The 21,682-nt window shown below is 49.7% G+C and overlaps 7 protein-coding genes across 10 annotated transcripts; 4 read left to right on the top strand and 3 right to left on the bottom strand.

Annotated features, from left to right (window-relative positions):
• Positions 1-1,427: 1,427 nt before the first annotated feature.
• FOIG_12157 (S-phase kinase-associated protein 1) lies at positions 1,428-3,659 on the top strand. 3 transcript variants are annotated; one of them, XM_031212940.1, is made up of 5 exons: positions 1,428-1,672; positions 1,905-2,003; positions 2,062-2,159; positions 2,214-2,384; positions 2,441-3,659. In XM_031212940.1, the coding sequence occupies exons 2-5, from the start codon at positions 1,937-1,939 to the stop codon at positions 2,615-2,617; spliced, it is 513 nt and encodes a 170-aa protein (XP_031057236.1). In that variant the 5' UTR covers positions 1,428-1,672; positions 1,905-1,936; the 3' UTR covers positions 2,618-3,659. The 3 variants fall into 3 exon arrangements, with proteins under 3 accessions (XP_031057236.1, XP_031057235.1, XP_031057237.1); XM_031212939.1 differs by having other exon boundaries at positions 1,437-2,003; XM_031212941.1 differs by having other exon boundaries at positions 1,437-2,003; positions 2,214-3,659.
• Positions 3,497-3,925, bottom strand: FOIG_12158 (60S ribosomal protein L39; the record flags this gene model as incomplete). The annotated part of the gene is made up of 3 exons (XM_031212942.1): positions 3,497-3,545; positions 3,637-3,737; positions 3,920-3,925. 3 exons carry the CDS (start codon positions 3,923-3,925, stop codon positions 3,497-3,499), a joined length of 156 nt encoding a protein of 51 aa, XP_031057238.1.
• Positions 3,926-4,053: 128 nt separating this feature from the next.
• Positions 4,054-6,621, top strand: FOIG_12159 (ADP-ribosylation factor-like protein 1). The gene is made up of 5 exons (XM_031212943.1): positions 4,054-5,135; positions 5,200-5,238; positions 5,291-5,374; positions 5,437-5,760; positions 5,817-6,621. The coding sequence occupies exons 1-5, from the start codon at positions 5,061-5,063 to the stop codon at positions 5,835-5,837; spliced, it is 543 nt and encodes a 180-aa protein (XP_031057239.1). The 5' UTR covers positions 4,054-5,060; the 3' UTR covers positions 5,838-6,621.
• FOIG_12160 (2-dehydropantoate 2-reductase) lies at positions 6,041-11,026 on the bottom strand. Its single transcript, XM_031212944.1, has 3 exons — positions 7,364-11,026; positions 6,669-7,315; positions 6,041-6,527 (listed from the first exon to the last, which is right to left on the bottom strand). The coding sequence occupies exons 1-3, from the start codon at positions 7,551-7,553 to the stop codon at positions 6,372-6,374; spliced, it is 993 nt and encodes a 330-aa protein (XP_031057240.1). The 5' UTR covers positions 7,554-11,026; the 3' UTR covers positions 6,041-6,371.
• On the top strand, positions 8,122-11,024 carry FOIG_12161 (uncharacterized protein). Of its 2 annotated transcripts, XM_031212945.1 has the most exons (4): positions 8,122-8,701; positions 8,764-9,835; positions 9,886-10,056; positions 10,106-11,024. In XM_031212945.1, exons 1-4 carry the CDS (start codon positions 8,319-8,321, stop codon positions 10,733-10,735), a joined length of 2,256 nt encoding a protein of 751 aa, XP_031057241.1. In that variant the 5' UTR covers positions 8,122-8,318; the 3' UTR covers positions 10,736-11,024. The 2 variants fall into 2 exon arrangements, with proteins under 2 accessions (XP_031057241.1, XP_031057242.1); XM_031212946.1 differs by having other exon boundaries at positions 8,157-9,835.
• Positions 11,027-16,085: 5,059 nt separating the features above from the next.
• Positions 16,086-20,667, top strand: FOIG_12162 (uncharacterized protein). Its single transcript, XM_031212947.1, has one exon. The coding sequence runs from the start codon at positions 16,854-16,856 to the stop codon at positions 17,901-17,903; it is 1,050 nt and encodes a 349-aa protein (XP_031057243.1). The 5' UTR covers positions 16,086-16,853; the 3' UTR covers positions 17,904-20,667.
• FOIG_12163 (uncharacterized protein) lies at positions 19,867-21,549 on the bottom strand (the record flags this gene model as incomplete). The annotated part of the gene is made up of 4 exons (XM_031212948.1): positions 20,583-21,549; positions 20,484-20,531; positions 20,296-20,434; positions 19,867-20,245 (listed from the first exon to the last, which is right to left on the bottom strand). Exons 1-4 carry the CDS (start codon positions 21,526-21,528, stop codon positions 19,867-19,869), a joined length of 1,512 nt encoding a protein of 503 aa, XP_031057244.1. The 5' UTR covers positions 21,529-21,549.
• Positions 21,550-21,682: the final 133 nt, after the last annotated feature.

Below are 21,682 nucleotides of genomic sequence, written 5' to 3' on the forward strand. Positions count from 1 at the left end.
TCAATCCAGGATTCGTGTACAAGATCATCCTACCGATGAGTTGGACCCCTCATGTACAATTTGGGGGTTCCATCAACTGTTGTTTATCTGGTGGGATGAGGGGAAAGGTGGGTTCAATGGCTGTGTTATGCATGCCACTAATGTCTTGAATGTGGTTTTATCTGTATATCGATGAGACATCACCGCCTTTGTTGTACGATGTTGAGAGCAACATCAACATCCCACTTGCAATACCGCCTCTATTCTTTGTGATGCTCCGCATGTCGAACCTGATGGTCTTTGCTGTTTATCACGGAATGGACACGGACCGTATACAAACACTGCCTGACCATGCTTGCGTTAACAGGCAAGCAACGAACAGTGTAGACCAATATCGCCCTTTCAGCACTGAAGATGGTTGAGAATCTTGCACGACCTTCTCATGATTTGTTGATCCACCTGAGCAACATGATCATGATTGTTCTCCTTTGCGGTGTTCGACTCAACAAAAGAAGCTTTGGGGATGGCCAGACGCCACGAAGTTAAGGGATGACAAGGTTGGTTCCAATGGGTAGTTGCTTTTGCACTGACGGTGTCTTGAAACCATTTGCCAACTCTTCTCTCCCTTGCTAAAGTTTGGGAATCATTAATGGTGCGTCCCCTCGTGACGATTCCATACTTACTTATCGCTGCAGTGTCCTTATCGTCTCGAGTTTGTTCATAGCACGGACAAGCATTGTGGCCTCAAATATATTCTGAGGTGCCTTGGGGAGTAGCTTGATACGCCGTCCGTGCCATTGCTGGCCGTGGACAAAAGAATGCAATGAGCTCGATCACACATATCTACCTGGGTAGGTAGGTGGTGTCTTGGAGCTTGGTGAAAGAAAGAAAGATGAAGAACCGGTTTGAATGTTCTGGTAGGATTCAGATGCGAACAAGCTCTGTGACTTGTAGTTATGAGTGTCCATTCAGGAAGCCTATTTGGAGTTGGAAAATAAGTGCAGTTTGTGTTTGGATGCTTAGACCTGGTATTAATGCGCCCAAGAATACATAGTAATACCGTGAATGAAGTATGTTTTCATTTCCCTCGTTTCTGCGTGTGTGTTTTGATTAAGTTTCGATCAAGAAGCAAATAATAGAAGTTCCCTAGAAGCTTAAATAATAGCAATGCGTACTTGGGTGTGAACAAAGCATTTATTGGTAGGACAAGTAGTATCTCGCACTTTGACCATATTAAACATTCAAATGACTATCTTCCTTTGTCCACTAACGATATGATAGTTCTCGAGCCGCCATTGAAACTCGCTCGCGCCTCGTAGGTTCGTGCCAACCATGACCTCTAACTTCAGGTTGCCGTCTGACTCTTTGTTAGGTAGTCTTTGAGGTTATTCCAGGTTCTCAAGGCAGCAGCAGCGCAGGTCCACTTCACTTCCTGTAGACCTTAGTACTTTGAGATTCACTGATATAAAAGGCTCGATTCCTCCCACCGAATTTGATTCCTCTACTCTCACAATCATCACAATCATCACAAACACTCTCGAAGACCACCAGTGTCAAGATCATTTCTTCATACTCAACACTCTTCTTCGGAATCCATTACTCTCCATCAACATCATCAACCCGCTTATCTTATCTGACTAAGCCCCATCTAAAAGAAAGGGTCCTCGAGTCTGATTCACAGCCCTGCCTCTAGGTACGTACGCGCTCACGTCGCTGGTTGAAGCACAAGGCACCCACCTCAGCCTACCTTTTACCCCGCCACAGTGATTGGTTTGTTGGTCGGCTGGTTTAGTACCTAGCCTCCGCTACCTACTTGCCTAGGTACCTAGCTGACTCCTCCAACTTCCATCATCACCCAAAAACAATCACGAATCCTCTCTTCACTTTCTCTCTGCAACCGGCAAATCTCTTACTCACATCACCAGTCACTCTAGCACGAACCACAAACATACCCAATATGTCCGAATCTACTTCTACACAGAAGGTCTGGCTGGCCTCCAATGACAGCGCCACCATCGAAGTCGGTAAGTTAAAGAGACACTCTGCGACGGTCTTGCTCATATTCCTAATTAACATCAACAGACCGCGTTGTTGCCGAACGATCCATGTTGATCAAGAACATGTTGGAAGACATCGGTGATGAGGGCATCAATGCTGAAAACCCTATTCCTATCCCCAACGTAAGTACTTCCATCAGTACTTGACTTTTTCACGACTGACATGTAATTCTTTAGGTGAACGAGGCCGTTCTTCGCAAGGTGATTGAGTGGTGCGACCACCACCGCAACGACCCCCTCCAGGCACAGGATGATGATTCCGACGCTCGCAAGAAGACCACCGATATCGAAGAGTGGGACCAAAAGTTCATGCAGGTCGATCAGGAGATGCTGTTCGAAATCATCCTCGTACGTCCACCCATTCCTATTCATCATATCATTGGAAAACTAACACTTCACGACAGGCATCCAACTACCTCGACATTAAGCCTCTTCTTGATGTCGGCTGCAAGACTGTTGCGAACATGATCAAGGGCAAGTCTCCCGAAGAGATCCGCAAGACTTTCAACATTACGAACGACTTCACTCCCGAGGAGGAGGAGCAGATCCGCCGTGAGAATGAGTGGGCTGAGGATCGTTAAGCTCCCGTTTGTGTATGATTAGGGATAGAGGTTGCGGGGAGGTACAAGTCGGACTGTGGCATGGATCGATCCTTGGGTCATGGGTCGCAGGAAACTTTCCTGTCGAGCCTTCTCAATCCAGGATCATATGAATCTTGATGAGTCACAGGGGTCGCATTTGGCGTTAAAGTTTGGTTTTCCGGGTTGCTTGGGCCAGTGTTTTGGCACGCTAGGAGCACAAATAGGATTGCTTATGGTAACATGATATTGTCCAAGGCAGGCTCTCTACGGGATGTAGCTCGTCTGGCAGTATTTGAACACGGGCTTCAAATCGTACCCTTGGACGCACCGGTAGAAAGTCATTTCGACTTAGTTTAGGACTTCAATTCATGATTGCCATTAAATCTGGGGTTATCAAGACGTTCAGTTACGCAGTGGTCAGTTCGAGGTCTGTGATGAATTCGTTGGCGAAAGTGAGGTTTGGGGCGTGATTCGTTCATTTGACTACTTGAAGGCTTGCATAACAGCATACAGTCTGCTGGTAATAAAGACGGCACACAAGAGCAAACATTTGCGTTGTCGTCGTTCACAGGCGAGGTAGACTGCATCCATGTAGTTCAGGCCCGTTTTCTTTTTTGGGGCATCAAAGTCTTTGCATTCCTTTTTCCCTATGACCGTCCGTGACATGCAGTAACCGCAATAATCGATAAACCAGGCAACCGGCCCATCGCCCCCGTGCGCACGCGCAGTGCAGTGCAGACACGGCCCCGTAGTTCAATTCACGCCACAACAATATCGTTCCTCCCCTTTTCCGTTCACATCAATCATCGTGATACCATGCCCAAGAGAGAAAAGTCGGGTGCTGGGCTCGGGGGCGGGTAACAGTTGAGGACCATCGGTTTAGATACCGATGCGGGTCTTGCGCCAATGCCTTCGCTTAGCGTTGTAGCTGTTCAGGAATGTTAGCCAAGGGTTACTCTGCTCGCGGGCGAACTGGTAGAGTCGTGAAATCGTCGTCTCGAAGGGGGACTCAAACGCACCGGATGGTGTTACCAGTTCGGAGGCGAATCCATTGAGGCACAGGGCGGTTCTGCTTCTGGGCCTTGGCAAGCTTCTGCTTGGTTCGGAAAGACTTGTGGCTCTGTGTGAAAAGGAATGATTAGCGATCCGGTGTCATGGGAGCAGAGCCCTCGAGAGATCGCAACTCATTCATCATCGACGGTGACGTGGCGGGAGACATATTCATTCGATGCAGAATTCCATCGTCGATGATGAGGAGAGCGAGAGCGTGCTTCCGAGGGCGATAGGTAGGGGCTGTCATACCGGCATGGTGACGGCGTTGATGGTCGAGTCGGTCAGTCGTTGCCAAATGGTGATAGAGTATCGAAATGCAGTACACTTGTTTCGAGGAATTTCGCTTCTAGGGTTAGGTTTTCACCCTCGATTCTGTGGGCGGCTGCTTAGTGGGGCATAGTGAGGTTGGTGCCTGAGGTTACAGTGTGAGTGAAGCGGGATGGTGGATGGTGCTGAGGTAAGCACTTTTGAGCTCGGCTCGTGACTCTTTAGCTGGAGCTCATGACAAAATTACACAGTAGCTCTGAAGGGTTTCAAGGCAAGCAGTGACTCGTTCAAGTAAGTGGGATCTCGTGAGTTGTCCACCTGAGGAAATTTTGTATCTTTTGTGAGAAGCATGATAACAACCAATTAATCGATCTGACTGATGTACAAGCTCTTGAGGTATATGTGGCTGCACAGATAATTCTCTTGAATAGGCGCCTATTAATGAAAACGCCTCTGTCTCAGGAGGTTCCAGAGCGCAAGACGTTGTAGATTCCAAGCAGCGGGAGCATCTCCAGGTTGCTAGGTCCACAGGGGTCACTATATGTTGAAGTGGCTCGATGTACCAACCGCTGATCGGTAAGTCATATTGATTACAAGACTTGATACATTTTCAATTCAAAGTTCGATGACTACCTATAGAGACTTGAAGGCCATGCACTGCCACATATCAACATCATCATATTACCTGGCGAATGGCTTACACCACAGACAGTCAAGAGACTCTTGTCTTGCAGGGGCTCAAGGCTGAGGTGGTTCGGGTTATTTTGTCAGGCGCTTGGACCAACCCAATGCCGCCAAAAAGAGCAACTTGTCCATGAGAGGCCGAGATGCATTAACTTAAAGGTCCAGAAAAGGGGACCTCTAATTACGTATCCCGTACTTTCTGTTCTACTTCACTGACTAAACACAAGTTGCACTTGTTGCCACGACATACGATAAACGAGTTTAATCCGTGTCCGGCACTTGACAGCCTAAACCGCCTCTTTTACATCGTCCTCTCCTTTGTCCAGGCGCCAGTGCAAGACGATACCTACCTCCCTATCTAAACGATCCAAGTCGCAGAACAGAACCAATAGCAGCACAAGATAAATAGGAGCTTCGAAGCCGTCGCAAGTTGTTCATCATGGGAAACTCAATGTCATGGTTCTCCAACCTACTGTTTGCGAAAAAGGAGATCAGAATATTGATTCTCGGTCTGGTAGGATGACGTCTATCCGACTATCGATCGTCTGGCCCGAGACGCTAACAAGGCGGCACCATAGGATAACGCTGGAAAGACAACATTGCTGTACCGACTCAAGGTTTGAATCTCCAGATATATACGCGCATGGTACATGCTAACCGGCGCTCAAGGTTGGCGAAGTTGTCACAACGATACCTACAATTGGCTTCAATGTCGAATCTGTCACATATAAGAACCTAAACTTTAACGTCTGGGTACGATCTCGACTTCTTCTGATCTCGAAACGGGCCGGAAATACTAATACGGGCGACCGCAGGATCTCGGCGGCCAAACAAGCATCCGACCTTACTGGCGGTGCTACTACGCCAACACAGCAGCTGTCATCTTTGTTGTGGACTCGACCGATATCGAGCGATTACACACCGCTTCAGAGGAGCTCTCGGCTATGCTGAACGAGGAGGAACTAAAGGATGCGGCCCTGCTGGTCTTTGCCAACAAGCAGGATCAACCAGGAGCCAAGGGCGCAGGTGAGATTTCAGAGGCATTGCGTCTGGGTGAGCTCCGCGACCGCAACTGGAGTATCATGGCCTGCTCAGCGGTCGATGGCAGCGGTGTGAATGAGGGCATGGATTGGCTTGTGGTGAGTTCTGCTATAATCCCGGACAACTGTTGAGGTGCTAATACCTGCGCTTCCAGCAAACTGTCAACCAGGACTGAGCTCGATGACGATTTCTTCTTCAGCCCCGGTTTGGCATTGTACAACAGACGAAATGAAATTATAGTACCACTTCCCGGTTCCATCACACCTTGGTAGACAGCGACCATAAGGGACAAGGGAAAGAAACGGATGGAGCAGATATCGGCGTCTTGGAAGAGAGAAGGTTTTTTCACTAAGAGATGAAAGGAATGAACAGCATGGGCGCGTTTCTCGAGGGAGGATATATGATAGTATAACTTTATAATGCTACAATCCGGGTCCGATTGAGTCCTGGCTATGATTCTCATGGATTTCTTGCAAGATTTTATTCGCGGGATATTTGATCCTGATACGAGGTGCGAACGATGTGACGGCTAGTGACTGAGGTACGACAGTCTTTGTAGAGGATACTAGTTACTAGAATAGTTTGATTCGGTGTCTTAGGAAGTGCCAGGTTCTTAAAAAGCTGATACGAGTCGGACTCACACCAGAGCTATCCTTCTGACCAGCTCAAAGAAAACTTCTCATTTCGAACTACTGATGAATATTCTACGTCATTTCATCTCCGAAATATCCTTCTTGCTGTGGAGTTTCCACTGATAGCTACTTGCTAGAGAGTAGTGGTTCTGAAGAATCGGAGTTGGTACTTGACGTGCCTGGGCAGCTCTAAGTGGTTCACCGAGGAGGTTTTCAACCTCAATGTATTGTTCCTGAGGGAGTGTCAGCACGATGTTTTCGTCTGAATAAGGAAAGTTGATAACATATGGACCATGGCTATGGTGTGTTTGTAGGGATGAGTTGAAAGGGGGGAATCATGAGCTGCTGAGTAGACATAGACTGAGAACACTGACCTTTCTAACATCTATCAACATACTCGGTGATACATGAGCATCAATAGGTTCGGTCACAATCGTTGCTTCTATCATCTCATCTGTAAGCTCCTGTCCATAAGCTGCAGCTGCGGCTTGTATTTCTTTCATGCCAGGCCGTATAACCTCGTCGACGAGGCCAGGACAAAGCTGCATATCACCAGTGTCTAGTCTTGTCAGAGCACCAACTGGATTGTAAACAGCATTATAGAGGAGCTTCTTCCATCGAGAGAAGGTGACGTTATCATCGTAGTGGCAAGTGCAGCGTCCTCCAGCATTGAAGCGTGCTACAAGATCCTTTGCTCGCTCAGCAGCGTTGCCAAAGTCTTCAAAGGGGCCAATACGCAGCTCATCGTGCAGATTGTGTTCGATGGTGCCAGATTTGGGCTCTGAGGAGCCACACATACTGATACCAGAGAGAATGATATTATCCGGAAATGCCTCTTGGACAGGAACTTGAATGTTAAGTCCATTCTGAAGGAGCAAGATGGTGGTGTATCCGGGAGTAACGGCAGGGCGTATAATATCAGCCACCGGAGTAGAGATAACTGGTATATTCTTGGTGGCACAGACAACGTAGTCGAAGGGTGAGATGCCGGACTTGGAGACATCAGGAATAGATGGTAGGACTGTATCAAGGTCAGTCGGTGGATGATGTGAGATTCGAAGTAACTTACTCTCAGTTGGCCTAAAGCCACGAATTTGACCATGATCTACAGAATTGATGGTGAATCCTCGCTCTTTGACTATTTGATAGCTTGAGCGCAGCACAGCTGTAACCTCAGCCCGGCCTCCGAACTCGAGGTTGAGGGCTGCTATACAGCCAATTCCCCCGCAACCGACGAGTAGGATTCTTGCCTTATCCATTGTGACTCTCTGATGTTGTCATCAATACTGAAAGAAAAGTTCAACCCAGAAGTATTGAGTTCCAGTATATCATGGTTGTCGAGAGGGCGCACATGCTGTATGCGGGGCCGGCTACGGACCGGTATCTAAGACATTTGACATGATTGGGCGACTACACAAAACGCAGAAGAATAGTAATAAGTAGCAGTATGTGGTTATACAGTTCAGTATAATATAGCTAAGATAAGTGCTGCTTGCAGAGCATTTAAAGAACGTCAGATTGGGAGATTGTCCAGATTGTGTGCCTGTGTCTGTGAAACGTTGACATCAGATGGAATACGATTATTTTGTCTTGCTCGGTTGATTATAATCCTTGTGACGTTGAACATGCTTTTTTTCTCTCGCAAACTAAACCTTGAGAGGACATCTATCACAAGACTTGCTACTATTACCGAGGATCTCTCTGTTTGATATAAGTTTACTCTCTTACGACCTTTCCCCTTTTGGAGCTTCCCCTCATTTTCCTATAGAGAGGAATGCCAGTTTATGGGTTGTTAGTTGCTTGCTACCTCTAGGCTCTAGGCTCTACCCCAGCTCGCCCAGTGACCCGGGTCACCTAAACTAGTCCCCTAGTGGCACGGGCCAGACGTTCTCTCTTCAACTGCTGGTCTCATACGTACATAAGTTGATGAATGTCTTGGTCTTGTGTGAAGCGAATGTGAGACAGAATCGTCTCAAACTCTCTCCTCGTCTAACTGCTTCCCTCATTTTGACCATCATCATATCATGACCGTTCCACAACCGATTTCTCCTCTTCCTCAGGCTCCTATTGCCACAGCTTTGCCCGATGCTCCACCAAACGACTTCTTCTCTCCTATTCAATGGGACGTCTTCTTTGCACTTGTCGACGGTGTCTTGCCCTCCATCACCTCAGAGTCTGATGTGACCGACGATCAGGGTCAGATTCAGCTTCCAGACCATGAAGTCAATGCTGTCCTCGATCGTAGTGCCGAGGCTCTGGCAGCCCCAGCCACTAGAGACAATATCCGTGCCTTTCTCCGTGATAGGCCTGTCAATGATGCTCGCTTTAGAGATAACCTCATGAGGACCCTGGCCATCTCCCCACCCGACCAACTCAAACGCCTTGCCGGGTTATTGAGCTTGATGTCGTGAGTACAACTAGACGGGTCATGTTTCCATTTGTTTCACGTCACTAAATTTATTTCTCAAGCACCCGTCCTGGTAGCTACTTCATCACCGGCTACTGGCAACCCATATACAACCAGCCGGCCCACGTCCGCGAAGCCATCCTCAAATCATGGGCCACATCTCCCAAAGAACGCTGGTCCACTCTGGCCAAAACGATGTCTGCCATGTCTTTCAAGGCATATTCTCAGACCAGTTCGGCTCTCTACGAGCTCTCGGGCTACTCAGATGCCCCCAAGGACTGGCAACCCAAGGAAACCTTCGAGTATGACTTTCTCCAGATCGAGCCGGGCGACGACGCACATGCCATCGAGACCGACGTTGTCATCATCGGTTCCGGCTGCGGCGGAGGTGTCTGTGCCAAGAATCTAGCAGAGGCTGGCCACAAAGTCATCGTCGTGGATAAGGCCTATCACTATCCCTCCACACACCTCCCCATGGCTCAAGATGCCGCCTGCTCTCATCTCTACGATAACGCAGGCTTCTTTATGACGGAAGACTCTGGTTGTACCGTCACTTCTGGCAGTGCATGGGGTGGAGGAGGTACCGTCAATTGGAGCGTATGTCTCAAGCCTCAAGACTTTGTGCGAGAGGAATGGGCGGATGAGGGCCTTCCTTTCTTCACATCCGCAGAGTTCGACGAGTGTCTAGACCGTGTGTGGGAGTTTCAAGGGGCTGGCACTGACCAGATACGCCACAATCACCGAAACAGAGTCCTCTTAAATGGCTCAAGCAAGCTCGGCTGGACGGCACGTCCAGCTCCTGTCAACACGGGAGGTAGGGAGCACTTCTGCGGCCAGTGTCACCTTGGCTGTGGTCTGGCCGAAAAGCGAGGGCCAGCTGTGAGCTGGTTGCCGGATGCTGCCAAGGCTGGCGCTCAGTTCATGGAAGGATTTCAGGTCGACAAGATCCTGTTTGATTATGACGGGCAGACTGCCATTGGCATCGAGGGGGAGTGGGTGTCGAGAGATAGTGCAGGAGACATGAGTGATTCGAACAACAGAATCAAGAGACGGGTCAGAGTCAGGGCCAAGAAGGTGATCCTTGCAGCCGGCTCATTATGGAGCCCGATCGTCCTCAAGAACAGCGGTATTACTGTGCGTGCCCCTATCAGCAGTGAATAGAGGTTATTGGCTAACTCGTCTAGAATCCGAATGTGGGAGCTAATTTGCACCTTCATCCTTGCAACTTCGTCACAGCAGTATGGAAGGAAGAAACGATACCTTGGGAGGGAGGCATTATCACCAGCTACTGTCCCCAGTTTGACAACGTCGACGGTACTGGATACGGAACGAAGCTGGAGACGACGTGCATGGTGGTGAGTAACAAATCCAGTACTGTCGTCGAATCATCCTAACTCGTCATAGCCATTCACAATCCTGTCGCAGCCATCATGGACCAGCGGCCTAGATGCAAAACTCCATATGACAAAGTTGCGTCACATGAACGCCTGGATATCGTTGACCAGAGATCGTGACGCAGGCAGCGTCTTTCCAGACCCTACGACTGGTCGACCTCGCATTGACTATACTCCCTCGGACTTTGATCGAGCCCATACCATCCAGGGAGTGGAGGCTCTGGCCAAGATCTGCTATGTCACGGGAGCAGTCGAGATACGTCCTCTTCTCAAGGGTCTGGAGCCCTTTGTGCGCAGGGGAGAGGCGTCCTCGGAGCATTCGCTCGACTCCAACGGCTCAGTGGCCGATCCAGAGACTACCGACCCAGCCTTTGCCACCTGGCTCGACCGCGTCCGCGAAGTGGGCAACAAACCACCGACAGCCCCTTGGAGCTCAGCCCATCAGATGGGCACGTGCCGTATGAGCGCGAGCAGCGACGAGGGCGTGGTTGACGAGAAGGGGAGGGTCTGGGGCACGGATAACCTGTACGTCGCAGATGGAAGCGTGTTTCCCAGTGCCAGTGGCGTGAATCCCATGATCACCATTATGGCCATTGCGGATTGGATATCACGCGGCGTGGACGCAGACCTGAGGGCGTGACGGATAGTGATTGTGATATGGCAAGATAGCAGAAGCGATATAGCTGTAGCTGTATCTGTGTGTAATGTCATTGTTATCCTATCAATGACTGGACGTTATCTCCCGAGAGACATGCAAGGGATTTGATAGAGCCATAGCCGACGGTACAGTACAATACCTTGGCTGGTCTTCGAGTCCGCATTAGTCAACTTGCCCCTGAACACCGCATTTCCTAGCAACGAAGTGCCATTAACTCGTAAACAAGGACTAGTGAAGGCTTTGCTTCCGTCGGCAATTCTTGGATTCGTTGGTGCTTGAGAACTAGGCAACCCTCAAACCAGCAGACTTTGAAAAAGTAACTATCGGCGTTTCAAGAGCCCTAGCCCGTACCCAAGGGAGCGGTTGCTGGTGCCACGTCTTGGATGGAGCTTCAAGTGAGGCTCTCAACGGTCTTGGGGTTCTCGGTAGCACCGGTAGCGTAGGCCTCCTGCCTTTTGAGAGGATTAAGGCTCCAGTGCGGGGAACGGCACGCCACAAGCGAGCACAGCCACCCGGAGATCTGCAAGCCACGTCCGACTTTAATCCAATGCCGGGCCAGGATGAGTAGCATTAGTGAGTGAGTTGTGCTCAGCTGTTCAAGGGACAATTGACAAGCGATGTCGCTGTCACTGTCACTATTATGTTTGTGAGTCAAGATGACGCTTTGAAGATTAGATGTGAGATTGATTCAGATATCGACGTCATGCTTCGATCAATGGCTGCCATCGTTGTAATTCCCAACACAAAAGTGACAAGCAGGGGTATACGAGGTTGGAATTTTTATAGTAGCTGTTTGTGGTTTACAGAATTTAGAGTATCTCAAGATACAACAACAAATCGATCAATATGAGTTCCGATATACATGCCTTAGTCTTTTGGTGCTATTCGAATACCACTTCAGCCCTGTCTAGGTACGCACTGAACCTAAGATCTACGACAGCCACAAGCACTGGCACTCGTAGAAGCCTGGGAGTGTCTGTAGTATTAGTGATTAGCCGTCAGATTTCTTCAATGCCATCCTGTGCTTTCCGTCAAGCATGTTATCAAGCTGTATGCGAAAATACTTTGTCGTTGACTAACAAAGTCGGTAAGGGAAAATGCGGGTCAATCTCCCAATCTTTCAAACTCATGCCGGGGGCATTTCCTAATTAGGATCGATATCCTTGACATTTCAGCCACTTTACGGACTTGTCCGCCAAGTGGCCGGTCGGCTTGAGTGGGTCCTTTTGGCCGTCATCGGGTCCGCGCCGCTCCGGCCTCTCAATACTAGCAAACTTAGCAAACCCATTAAAATTCATCATTGATGTTCGAATTTTGAAATTCACGTTATTTTTGGTAACATTGATCTGCATTCCCAGAGTTTAAAACCAGTGAATCGGGGCTAGTAGTACGGAAATACCAATTTACAAAGAAAGTTTATCCCGGGCGTAGGTAGTCGTGTAACTTGGCATTTCTCCTACCCTAGAAACACGGATGATGAAGTCAATACCTTTTCACAACCAAATAGCTATGGCCACAATTGAGAGGGCGAAGGGCATGGCCGCATGGCTAGTTGCAGGACTACGTTCCAGCTGATCAAGCTATCGAGCAGGTCACTGGGCGAACATACGCTGCGAGGCTTCATGTAGTCATGTCTGACCATGTATCAATCTCGCCAACCCGAACTGCCATGTATCTAAGCAAAACCATAAAGCGAGCCGTGCTCTGTGAACCCCGTGACTATCCAGCGACGTCACCTCGGCATGACAGTTTTCCGATGGCGGCCCCAGGGAGCAGAGAAACTTCTGACCCTGGATCGAGGTGCCGGAAATAACCAGTTGAAAGACTAACCAAGTTATGCTGAACCTGCCTAAGTATTTTTGCCACTTAGGATAGAAGTCCTAGCTTTTTTTGCCTCACCCAGGGCGGCTACAGAGACGTTGTGAAACCTGGGGTTCTAGCAGTCACACACTATTACAATGGTAGCGTACCGTATAGAGCCCATGAAACAAAATGCGACCTGACATTTCCATGTGACTTATGACGAATATAGGATAAAAGTCCTGCGGGCTACGAGTGAGCGACCACCTCTGAAGAACGGAAACGGGCTTCTCCGTCGCTTGCATTTCCCATGTGCCTGCGTGCATACATATTCATGCAGTATCAGGCCCTGTAGAGGAAAGGCAGAATTGAAGAATTGTAGATCCTCCGTCTTTAGATCTATCAAACTTCGATACTAGTAAATCAACGTAACATGCACCAGAAATACGTACCCAATAGCGACAAGCGCTTTTAAGTCCAAAAATAGTACAGGGTACCTACGAAGACTGCGCCACAATACCGGACTAGTGGCACACCTGGATCCATTTTCTAGGGTTCCTTGTTCTCTCTCTCTCTTTTTCCCAATACCACTGTCTTTTTCAGCACCTGGTATCGGTACTTTTCAGAAGGCACTTTGAAAGTTGCACGTGCATCTGCAGATTCTTTCTTCCCTTGGAGTCTTGGTTCCGGCGCGCGGCCGAGTGATCAGTGGATCCATCCAGCCAGCCATCCATCTTCGGACCCAAGCTCCAAGACATACTATGTACCTACACACTCACAGTCGGTGATTGACGTGCAATCAACCTCCTTTGACTACGCGTCTCTGAGCGCGTCGTATATATCATTCATTTCACCATCATCTAGTACTCATGGCCTGAGGCAAGGTCATTGGCCACGCGTTCATGTAAGGGTAGATTACCTGATGCTGTGATCCTTCTAGAACCGCACCACGAGCTCCAACAACAGGACGGAAAAGGGTGACCGGACCCCTTACCTATGCCATTTTCTCGAAGAATAAACAGGGGGTCACCTTGATATTGGGTCCTGGTGCCCGTTCTCTGGAATGCATCACGTCTCCAAAAGTCCGTAGCGGATCGGGCCAAGACGAGACAGGACAGCCCTTTTTTGACTCCGATGCAAACTCCTCACAAAGGGCCAGGCGCCTCCTGAAGAGATTATGGGCTTGTCAAAGTCACTCATATTCCACTTTGGGACTGGCTTTTACGTCGACTCCATGACCCTTTGCCTGGTCTTCCCAGCTCTCTTTGTCTTGAGCCATCTCTGAACGATGATTGGCTATAGAGACTTGGGCCGAGAAGTGCCCCTAGCTCTGATTGGTTCATATTGCTGAGACCTGAGCCAATCACAGACTGTAGGAGCACTTTCACGAGAGCCTCACCTCATGTCTGACACTAGCATGGATGACTCTTCTTCGTACCAGGACATCGACGGGCTCTCATTCCTCTCCAGTCTTTTGGGAGCCCCCCTGGCTCCTGATCTAGCCCCCGTGCTCCTTCCCTTTCCTCACATTTGGAGAAGTGTCCTCTCCTTTCTGGTATCCAGGCACAGAGTTTCCAAGATGCATGGATCATGTCCCTGGACTTTGGACTCTTGAAGCGACAGGATGAAGTTTCATGGCCAACCACATCGTGGGAAGCCTGTTTTCTCCTTAAAGACGAGACGGGAACGACGGGAGCGACCGCTACCTTATGGGACCCGAGCCGTTGAAGGTGAAGATACCCCTTAGATATCCATCAATGCTGAGGAAGAGGGCGGAGAACGGGGATCAGGGCTTGTCCTAGGGGCACAGAAGCACAGGGCTGCTTTGGTAGTCGTGATAGTGTAATTCCCTCACTTCCCAAGGCATGACCCGTCGAAAAATTCATGATAGTATTCACGGCAGGGGAATAGTGGCTCACATCACGGAGGCGGGTGTGATACTGGGAACTAAACCAACTACAGAATGCATGCAACTGCTTCGAAAAGCCGAGTATTCGTGCGTCTGCTACCTATCTAGTGCAAGTGCCATCTCATGCGTATGCGTATGCGCATGCAGGTCATCTCATAAGATGCTCCTGGACAAAGCGTCCGTTGAATCCCATTGACAGAATCGTAATGACATTGTTATTACCATCATTTCGCCAGCTGAAGATCCTGGGGCATCAGCCAGCCCCGAGCACAATATTGACGCTTGATCTCACCGAGCGTAGCGTCGATTAGGATGTGATGGACGAGTCGTGCGAGCTCCTCGAGTGGTAACTTGTGGGACGCGGGATACCGGAGCGCATGAATGTCTCTGCTCGCCCCATCTCACTGAGAGTGAGGGCACGAATGAGCGAAAACACCAGTGTCTTCTGTGGAAACGGCCAGATCCGCCCTCGAGGCTTTACTGAATTCTGAAGCCCGCATAAGCGGCGCTTCAAAGTTCCCCTCCTCAAAGGCTTCTATATGCTTGCGATGGTGGACTACGGAAACACTCGGCAGGCAGCGCAACAAAATATGCTGAAGGGCAAGGAGCCTACCACGTACGGGACTAGAATGAAACAGAGTGGGAGGACTCATCAACCATCGATCGGCCCAGGAGCAGGTCGCATAATTTTGCCATGAAGCGTACCGACCTGGGTGATCAGTCTGTTCTGGGTTTATGTGAGGGTGAAAGTGGCCTGCTAGCGAGGACTAAACACGAAGCTGCAGCAACATAACTTGTCACTTTTCAACTTTTTTCTGCTAATAAACTATCAAGTGTGGTTTCGTTAAAGGTCCATATCAGTTAGAGGAAGTATACTGCACAGGGGCCAGGCCTGGTCTCTGATCAAGGTGCGTACACGGACACATATAAACTAGACTGGTGGAAAGGACGGCATTGATAAGAGACCAGGATCAAAGACAGGGAATACGATGAAGCGCCGGCGTTTGTTTCGTTTCCTGTTTCCTGACAGGAGAGCGCCTAGGGCAGGGCATGGTCTAGGCGTTGAAGTGTGGTAAGACGTCAAATGGTGAGATTTGTGGGAGGGGGGAAGTGATATTGATTCATAGAGTCGAGATCAGATACTGCTTGAAGCCTGCTGTTCAATTGCCCAAGCTGTATTGCAACAATGATAAGGAGGTGTTTGATCCAAGAGACAGACTTTTGTGATGTGAGTGATGGGCAGGCTGGCTTAGAAGCAGGTACATGGACACAACAGCACTCCAAGTACTGGTACTTGAAGAGAACGCCACACCCACACAGCAAAAACCTCTTCCCAGTTTTTTTGCCCTACGTGAGTACCTAGACCAGGGTTTATTCACGCGCTGTGAGTCAATGCCAATGCCCTATAGACTATAGCAACAGTCTGAGAAAGGAAAAAAAAAACCGATTGTTTTGTGCCGTCTGCTTGCATTCTTTCAGCTGTCAAGGTATCCATGGATAGGATGCTACAGACTCTCAGCGTACGATACGCAAGGTACAGCAAGTATTGCCTCTTGGGTAAGCCAGCATATGCAGGTCAACACAGCCGCACGCCTCCTCCGAGCAAACATGCAGAACCTGACCTGAATATTGCACACCCTCCGAGACACCCCGGACATGGTCAGTGTGCCGTGCAGCTGCAGATGCATCGCAGATGTGGAAGAGGCCAAAGAGTCAGTCAGGCTTACGCTGCCCGGGGCGGGCTTGGAGGTCGGTGCCCGTCATGACCTGTAAGGTGACTTGGTGAGTGAGGTGGCTTGGCTCCCTCCAACAGTGGGCCGCCGCCTATAGCCACTTCACTAGAATACTAAATACAGGGCTGCCTTTTAGCTCATCAGTCCCCGCTCCGACTTCACCGGCACCAGCACCACCAGCGGCTTTTAAGTTACCCACCACCACCACCACCTACTACCCAACCCCAAAGTATATCATCTCCCCACACCACCTGCACCCTCCATTTCCCCTTCCCTCTTCTTCTTCCTTCTTTACGAGCAATTCGTCCTACGTTCTCTTTCTTCTTACTCGGTTGCGGCAGCTTAGCAGGCGATTTCACCTCAAAAGATCAGACAAGATAATATTATAGTACCGCCATCAACCTCTACTATCCTATCTACCCATCTACTCCGAATCCCTGCTCTGCTCCGTCTTCCGACGTTTCCCTTTTTGATATATTATTGTTCGATATCACTTGCCCCGTATTCCGCCTTCAACCCGCGGTAAACGCAACGCCCAACGCCGACGTTTGACGTTTATTAAAACGTCCCGTTACCGTTCTACGATACCCGCCCCCTCGTTCCGCCCTAGCGATAGACGTAGACACCCCTGCGCTCCGCTCCGCTTCGCTTCACTAACATGCCCGTCCAACTACTTCCGGCGTCGGCCGCCGCTTTCGCTCCCCGGGCTTCATCAGTCAACGTTGTCTTGGGTTCAAAAGTCGAGCCTTGGCTTACACAGACTCTCAAGCGCATCAACCGAGTCAAGCGTCCTCTCAACTCTGTACCTCAGCATCAGCGGTGTCTTACCGAGACTCTCTCATCACCGAACGCCATCTGGACCTTGACCTCTCTCATGCTGCCCAAGACCCCCGAGTCAGACTTCAAGCGTGATGCCAGCAACCCTCTGGTCGAGGCCATCATGAACTACGAGCTCGTACATGTTGAGGCTTACATTGTCCATGTCGACATGGTTCTGCGAAATGAGGTCGCCTACAAGCTCACCAAGGACACCATCGATGCTCTCGTTGAGTACCACAAGGAAATTCACTGTGTCGATGCAAAGGCCAACACATACGACTGGACAGACAAGGAGCAGCAATGCAAGAAGCTTCACGACGATTTTGTTCAAGACATCAACAAGTTTGTCTTCCGCACCCACGTCTCTGCTCTTGAGGGTCTCGAGGAGGAGGGCGCTGGTGAACTCCTCTGCGGCAAGAGCGAGGAGGTCAAGAACTGCATCAGTGCTCTTATGAAGCCCCTGCTACCTCCTCCCCCTCCTCGTGTCGTCGAAGTTGTCCGACAACCTACACTGCTCCCTAGCTCTCCTGTCAACAACATGTGGTCGCAACATGGTCTCCACGGCAATCTTGCTGCTGTTGACTCATGGAGGGTGCTTCCCTCAAGCCCCAGCGTCACATCATCGGCCGACTCAAACACAAGTCCTATCTGGGCACCCATGACCATGGATGATCTGTCACCTACTCCCGCCTTCACCCAGCCTCACTCTACGGCCGGCTTCTTCTGGAGCTCGCCTCAAGTGACAGCACCCATCCCCGCCCTCCCTCTTCCTAGTATGCTCGCCCCTGCTCAATGTGGCGTCGGCATGGGCATGACAGGAATGGGAGGCATGGGCGGTTTGGGAGGCTTTGGCTGGGATCGGTACCAAGAGTATGCGACCATCATGTGACAACCAGGGCCCCAGGACAGCTATCCAGTGGTGACGACCTCGAGCTATTAATACTGCACCAATCCCTTCCTCGTTTCCCGGAGAAAAGTTGAAGCTCTCAAATTTCGCAGCGGCATAGAACTATCATCCATCATGGGCACGGCATATCGGCGTTTTATTGCATCAGGAACGGTGTTTCGAACCATTTTTTATAAGAATATCCCCTCTCGCATTGTTTTTATTCTTTTTTTTTTATCTTTCCCTTTGTCTTCATAGCAAGCGTTCTTTTAGTTTCGGGGAATCTGGTCTTATCATTCCTCTCCGGGAAACGCTCTTCAACGGTCGTTCACATAAACTCTCTATCGTCTCTGGACTTTTCTTTCATCTACCACAACACCACATGGCTGGATCCGGGGCCGGGTATTTGGATGCATTTGCAACTGGGCAGGGATCTGATACAGGCGGCTTGTTTTCTTTGGCCTTTTTCCTTCCGTCATCTTTGGTTCTCAAGAAAAAGACGTACACGCAGCAATGCACGACGCTCGGCTCTAGTCCGAGACAGAAACTTCTCTGCGGATTCTTCGCTGATATCCCCGGGACTTTCTTTTTCCTTCTTTTCCCCCTGTTTTCTTTATCTGTTCGGTTTAGAGAGGCTTCTTGGAAGATACCCCTACAAACAAGGACGACACACAACTGATACACTCACTTCGCTTCGTTCTTTGGCTTGTTTCCCGATTCACGACGATATTATTTTAATGACGACCTCTTCTACGACTCGATGACGAATGACTACTTCTTTTCAGACATGATACGATTTACGAGCGGAATCACAAATAATCGGCTTGATGTCGAAACCTGACTTCTTTTCGAAAGAGTATCGAGCACTGAACCTCACGCTTCATTCGGCACGATGTCTAGCCTCCAGGATGGTCACTGGACTGGATCCAGGACATTGCATCTGAACGTAAGGCCGTCTCGACTACATCGCGTACGCCACCAAGGGAATATCTGGGATATACCCATAAAGGCTTGGCACTGGCTGTCAAACGGGATCACCACCCTGCGCCGATCGACCTTCAGTCTTCGGTGTAAGGAGAACGGAAAGACGGAGTGAAATCATGGGATTCTTCCAATGAGCTGGGCACTGTATCTCTGCTGGGCGGAGTCAGCTGCACAGCCTCTGTCTAACCCGATCTGCTCCAGCCAGCCATCCCCTGCACCCAACAGCCCTGTCCGCAGGTGCCCCCATCGCCCTGAATGTGAATGAACACACGCTGCCGAGTTGAGGTGAGAACCGCTGCGCCGTTTGAGCCTGCTAGACGGGTCTCGGCCGGTGGAGGACGCCGCTTCGAGGATAAACCTGTGGTTGCTCACATTTGGGTGATGGAATGACTGGGATAGGGCAGGGATGGCTGAGGGCAGAATGTAGGATCATCTCCCTACAAACCTCTCGCGCCAGATGAGTCAACACGCAGCTTGGCCTGCCCGACTCATCACAATGCGGAGAGGTAGCTGTAAGAGAGGAGGGAACAGTTACTGCTGAGCAGTGCACTCCACCTTCTCCGGACCTTTGAGTCCATCGGCTGAAGATGCTGGTATCTAAGTGGCGTGGAAGGGAAACAGGATACGCCCTGGTGGCGGTTCCCTTGCACAAGGACAAGTCTGCTTTGCTACAACGATTCCCTGCTCGTTGTCTTGTCGTTGCAGTATTAGTTAATCTGAACAAAAAAAAATATGTTCAAATATTTGAGGTCTCCCTTTTGTTGTGATGTATTTTGTGACATATCACGAAGAGTCATTGAAAGAAAGCTTCAGAAGATTTGGATAGGATTAAATATTATTTCATATCCGCGTCCCAGCCTAAATCTATAACTTCCGTCTAGATAAACTCCGTCTATGTAACTATACAGGGTATTTTTCAACTTTTCCTCCATCATATCGAGTCATTAAAACCCAGAGAACAATGCCCCTGACTCTCCATCGCTCAGTCCCGGATAGCAAACGCCTCCCTGGCAGTCTTGCTACTACGTGCCAGACGCTCACCATATCTGATGAAAACAAAGGGAATGACACCCATCGCCAGAGCAATGAATGCGAGGACCGAAGGCGCCCAGTGAAACCCCAAGTTATTATACATGCTGTCCGCGGCGAGGGGTAGCGTGGTGGCCCCGATAGATCGCAACATGGCAGCAGCGCCGAGGGCAGAGGCAGAATGACTTCGGAACACGTCGGTGAGATAGTTGGTCATTCCCATGAAGAGGAGCTGGAAACCGAGGCCGAAGAATATACCGCCGAGGCTCGGAATGATGGGAGACATGGAGTCCCAGACCGTCCAGCCGAGCCAGAAGAGAGAAATCACCATGCTGAAGATAGTCAGTTGCAGTTGATAACAGGGGACAGTGGGGGAACTCACCAAGGAGAAGCAATGCACGCAAGAGGAAGTCTTCGATAGATATGGTTCTTTGTCCATTCAGCACCAGCAGCAGTTTGCCTGTCATGGTATCGGGTATAAATTGCGAAGACACCCAGAGACAGTATAACACCAACGCAGACTAATGCCATGTTAGTATAGAGACGTCAAGTATAGCGGATGAGACTCACATGGGATATATGCAAGCCCTGCCATGCCGGGAGAAAGACCATAGAATCCTAGTCGACATTTAGATCGTTTGACTGAGCCGGGGGTAGATATCAACATACCTTGGAAAACACGAGGATACGCCTGAAACATGAGATAAAAGACAGAGTAGGCTAAAGTCAGATACACCGAAGTAGATGCAAGGATAGGCTCAGTAAAGAGCAGCTTCATGGGTCGAAGGAAGATCTTGCGGACGTTGAAGGGCCTCAGCTCCAAGGGCTCCTCATCAGTTGGCTCAGTCTTGTTCTTCTTGTTCTCCTTCTCTCGCCTCTTGATATGCGCCTTGACCATCTTGTTATGGAGCACAGGGGCATAAGTCTCTGGGATGGTAAGGATAAGAGGAAGTCCTGCAATGGCCATCATGCCAGCAATCCAAAATGGCCAGCGCCAGGATACGGGAGATGAGAAGCCAGATACAATGGGCCCGACGAGAGGACCGATTGTAGTGACGGTCATGTAAAGAGCCATGGCGTTACCTCTAGTCGAAGGATCGTTGAGGATATCAGCGTATAGACCTCCGATGACAGTGGTTGGAGCAGCAGCGTTGATGCCACCGAGAAACCTAAAGACTAGGAGGGCAGCATAGTTGGGTGCGCCAGAACAAGCCAGCATAAAGACGATGTATCCCAAGTAAGTGCCAATGAGAACAGGCCGCCGACCAATATATTCACTGAGAGGTCCAAAGAGAAGAGGCCCTAGGACATAGCCCACCATGTATAGAGAGTTGAGGAGTATGAGGTGAACGGGGTTGGTAATGCTGAACTGCTCGGCGATGATATCGAGAGCTCCCGAGGGCATAGAAGAGCCAAAGTTTCCATTGAAAGTACACGTGAAGCCGGCGATGACAATATGTAGTTTTCTCATAGGTGAGAGGTTGAGAGGATTCCAAGATTCTGTGTCAGACCAGCCAGATTCGTCTGAGGAGTCGTGTCTCTTTTCGACGTCGACATTGGGAGAGACAGCCATGGTGGCATCGCTGCCAAATAGTTGAGTTTCGTTTCCTCCCATGGTTGATATAGGAGTTTTATAGTGCACTTGAAGTTGAAGATGGATTATATTGAGGTTGCAGGCACATCTATCTATATAGTTTGCCTCTCCATGACAGTTCCACAGCAGGTGGATATGAATGGATAAATTCTTTCACAGCCAATTTTTCTCACGT

Source organism: Fusarium odoratissimum (assembly GCF_000260195.1).
Source record: "Fusarium odoratissimum NRRL 54006 unplaced genomic scaffold supercont1.25, whole genome shotgun sequence".
Taxonomy (NCBI): domain Eukaryota; kingdom Fungi; phylum Ascomycota; class Sordariomycetes; order Hypocreales; family Nectriaceae; genus Fusarium; species Fusarium odoratissimum.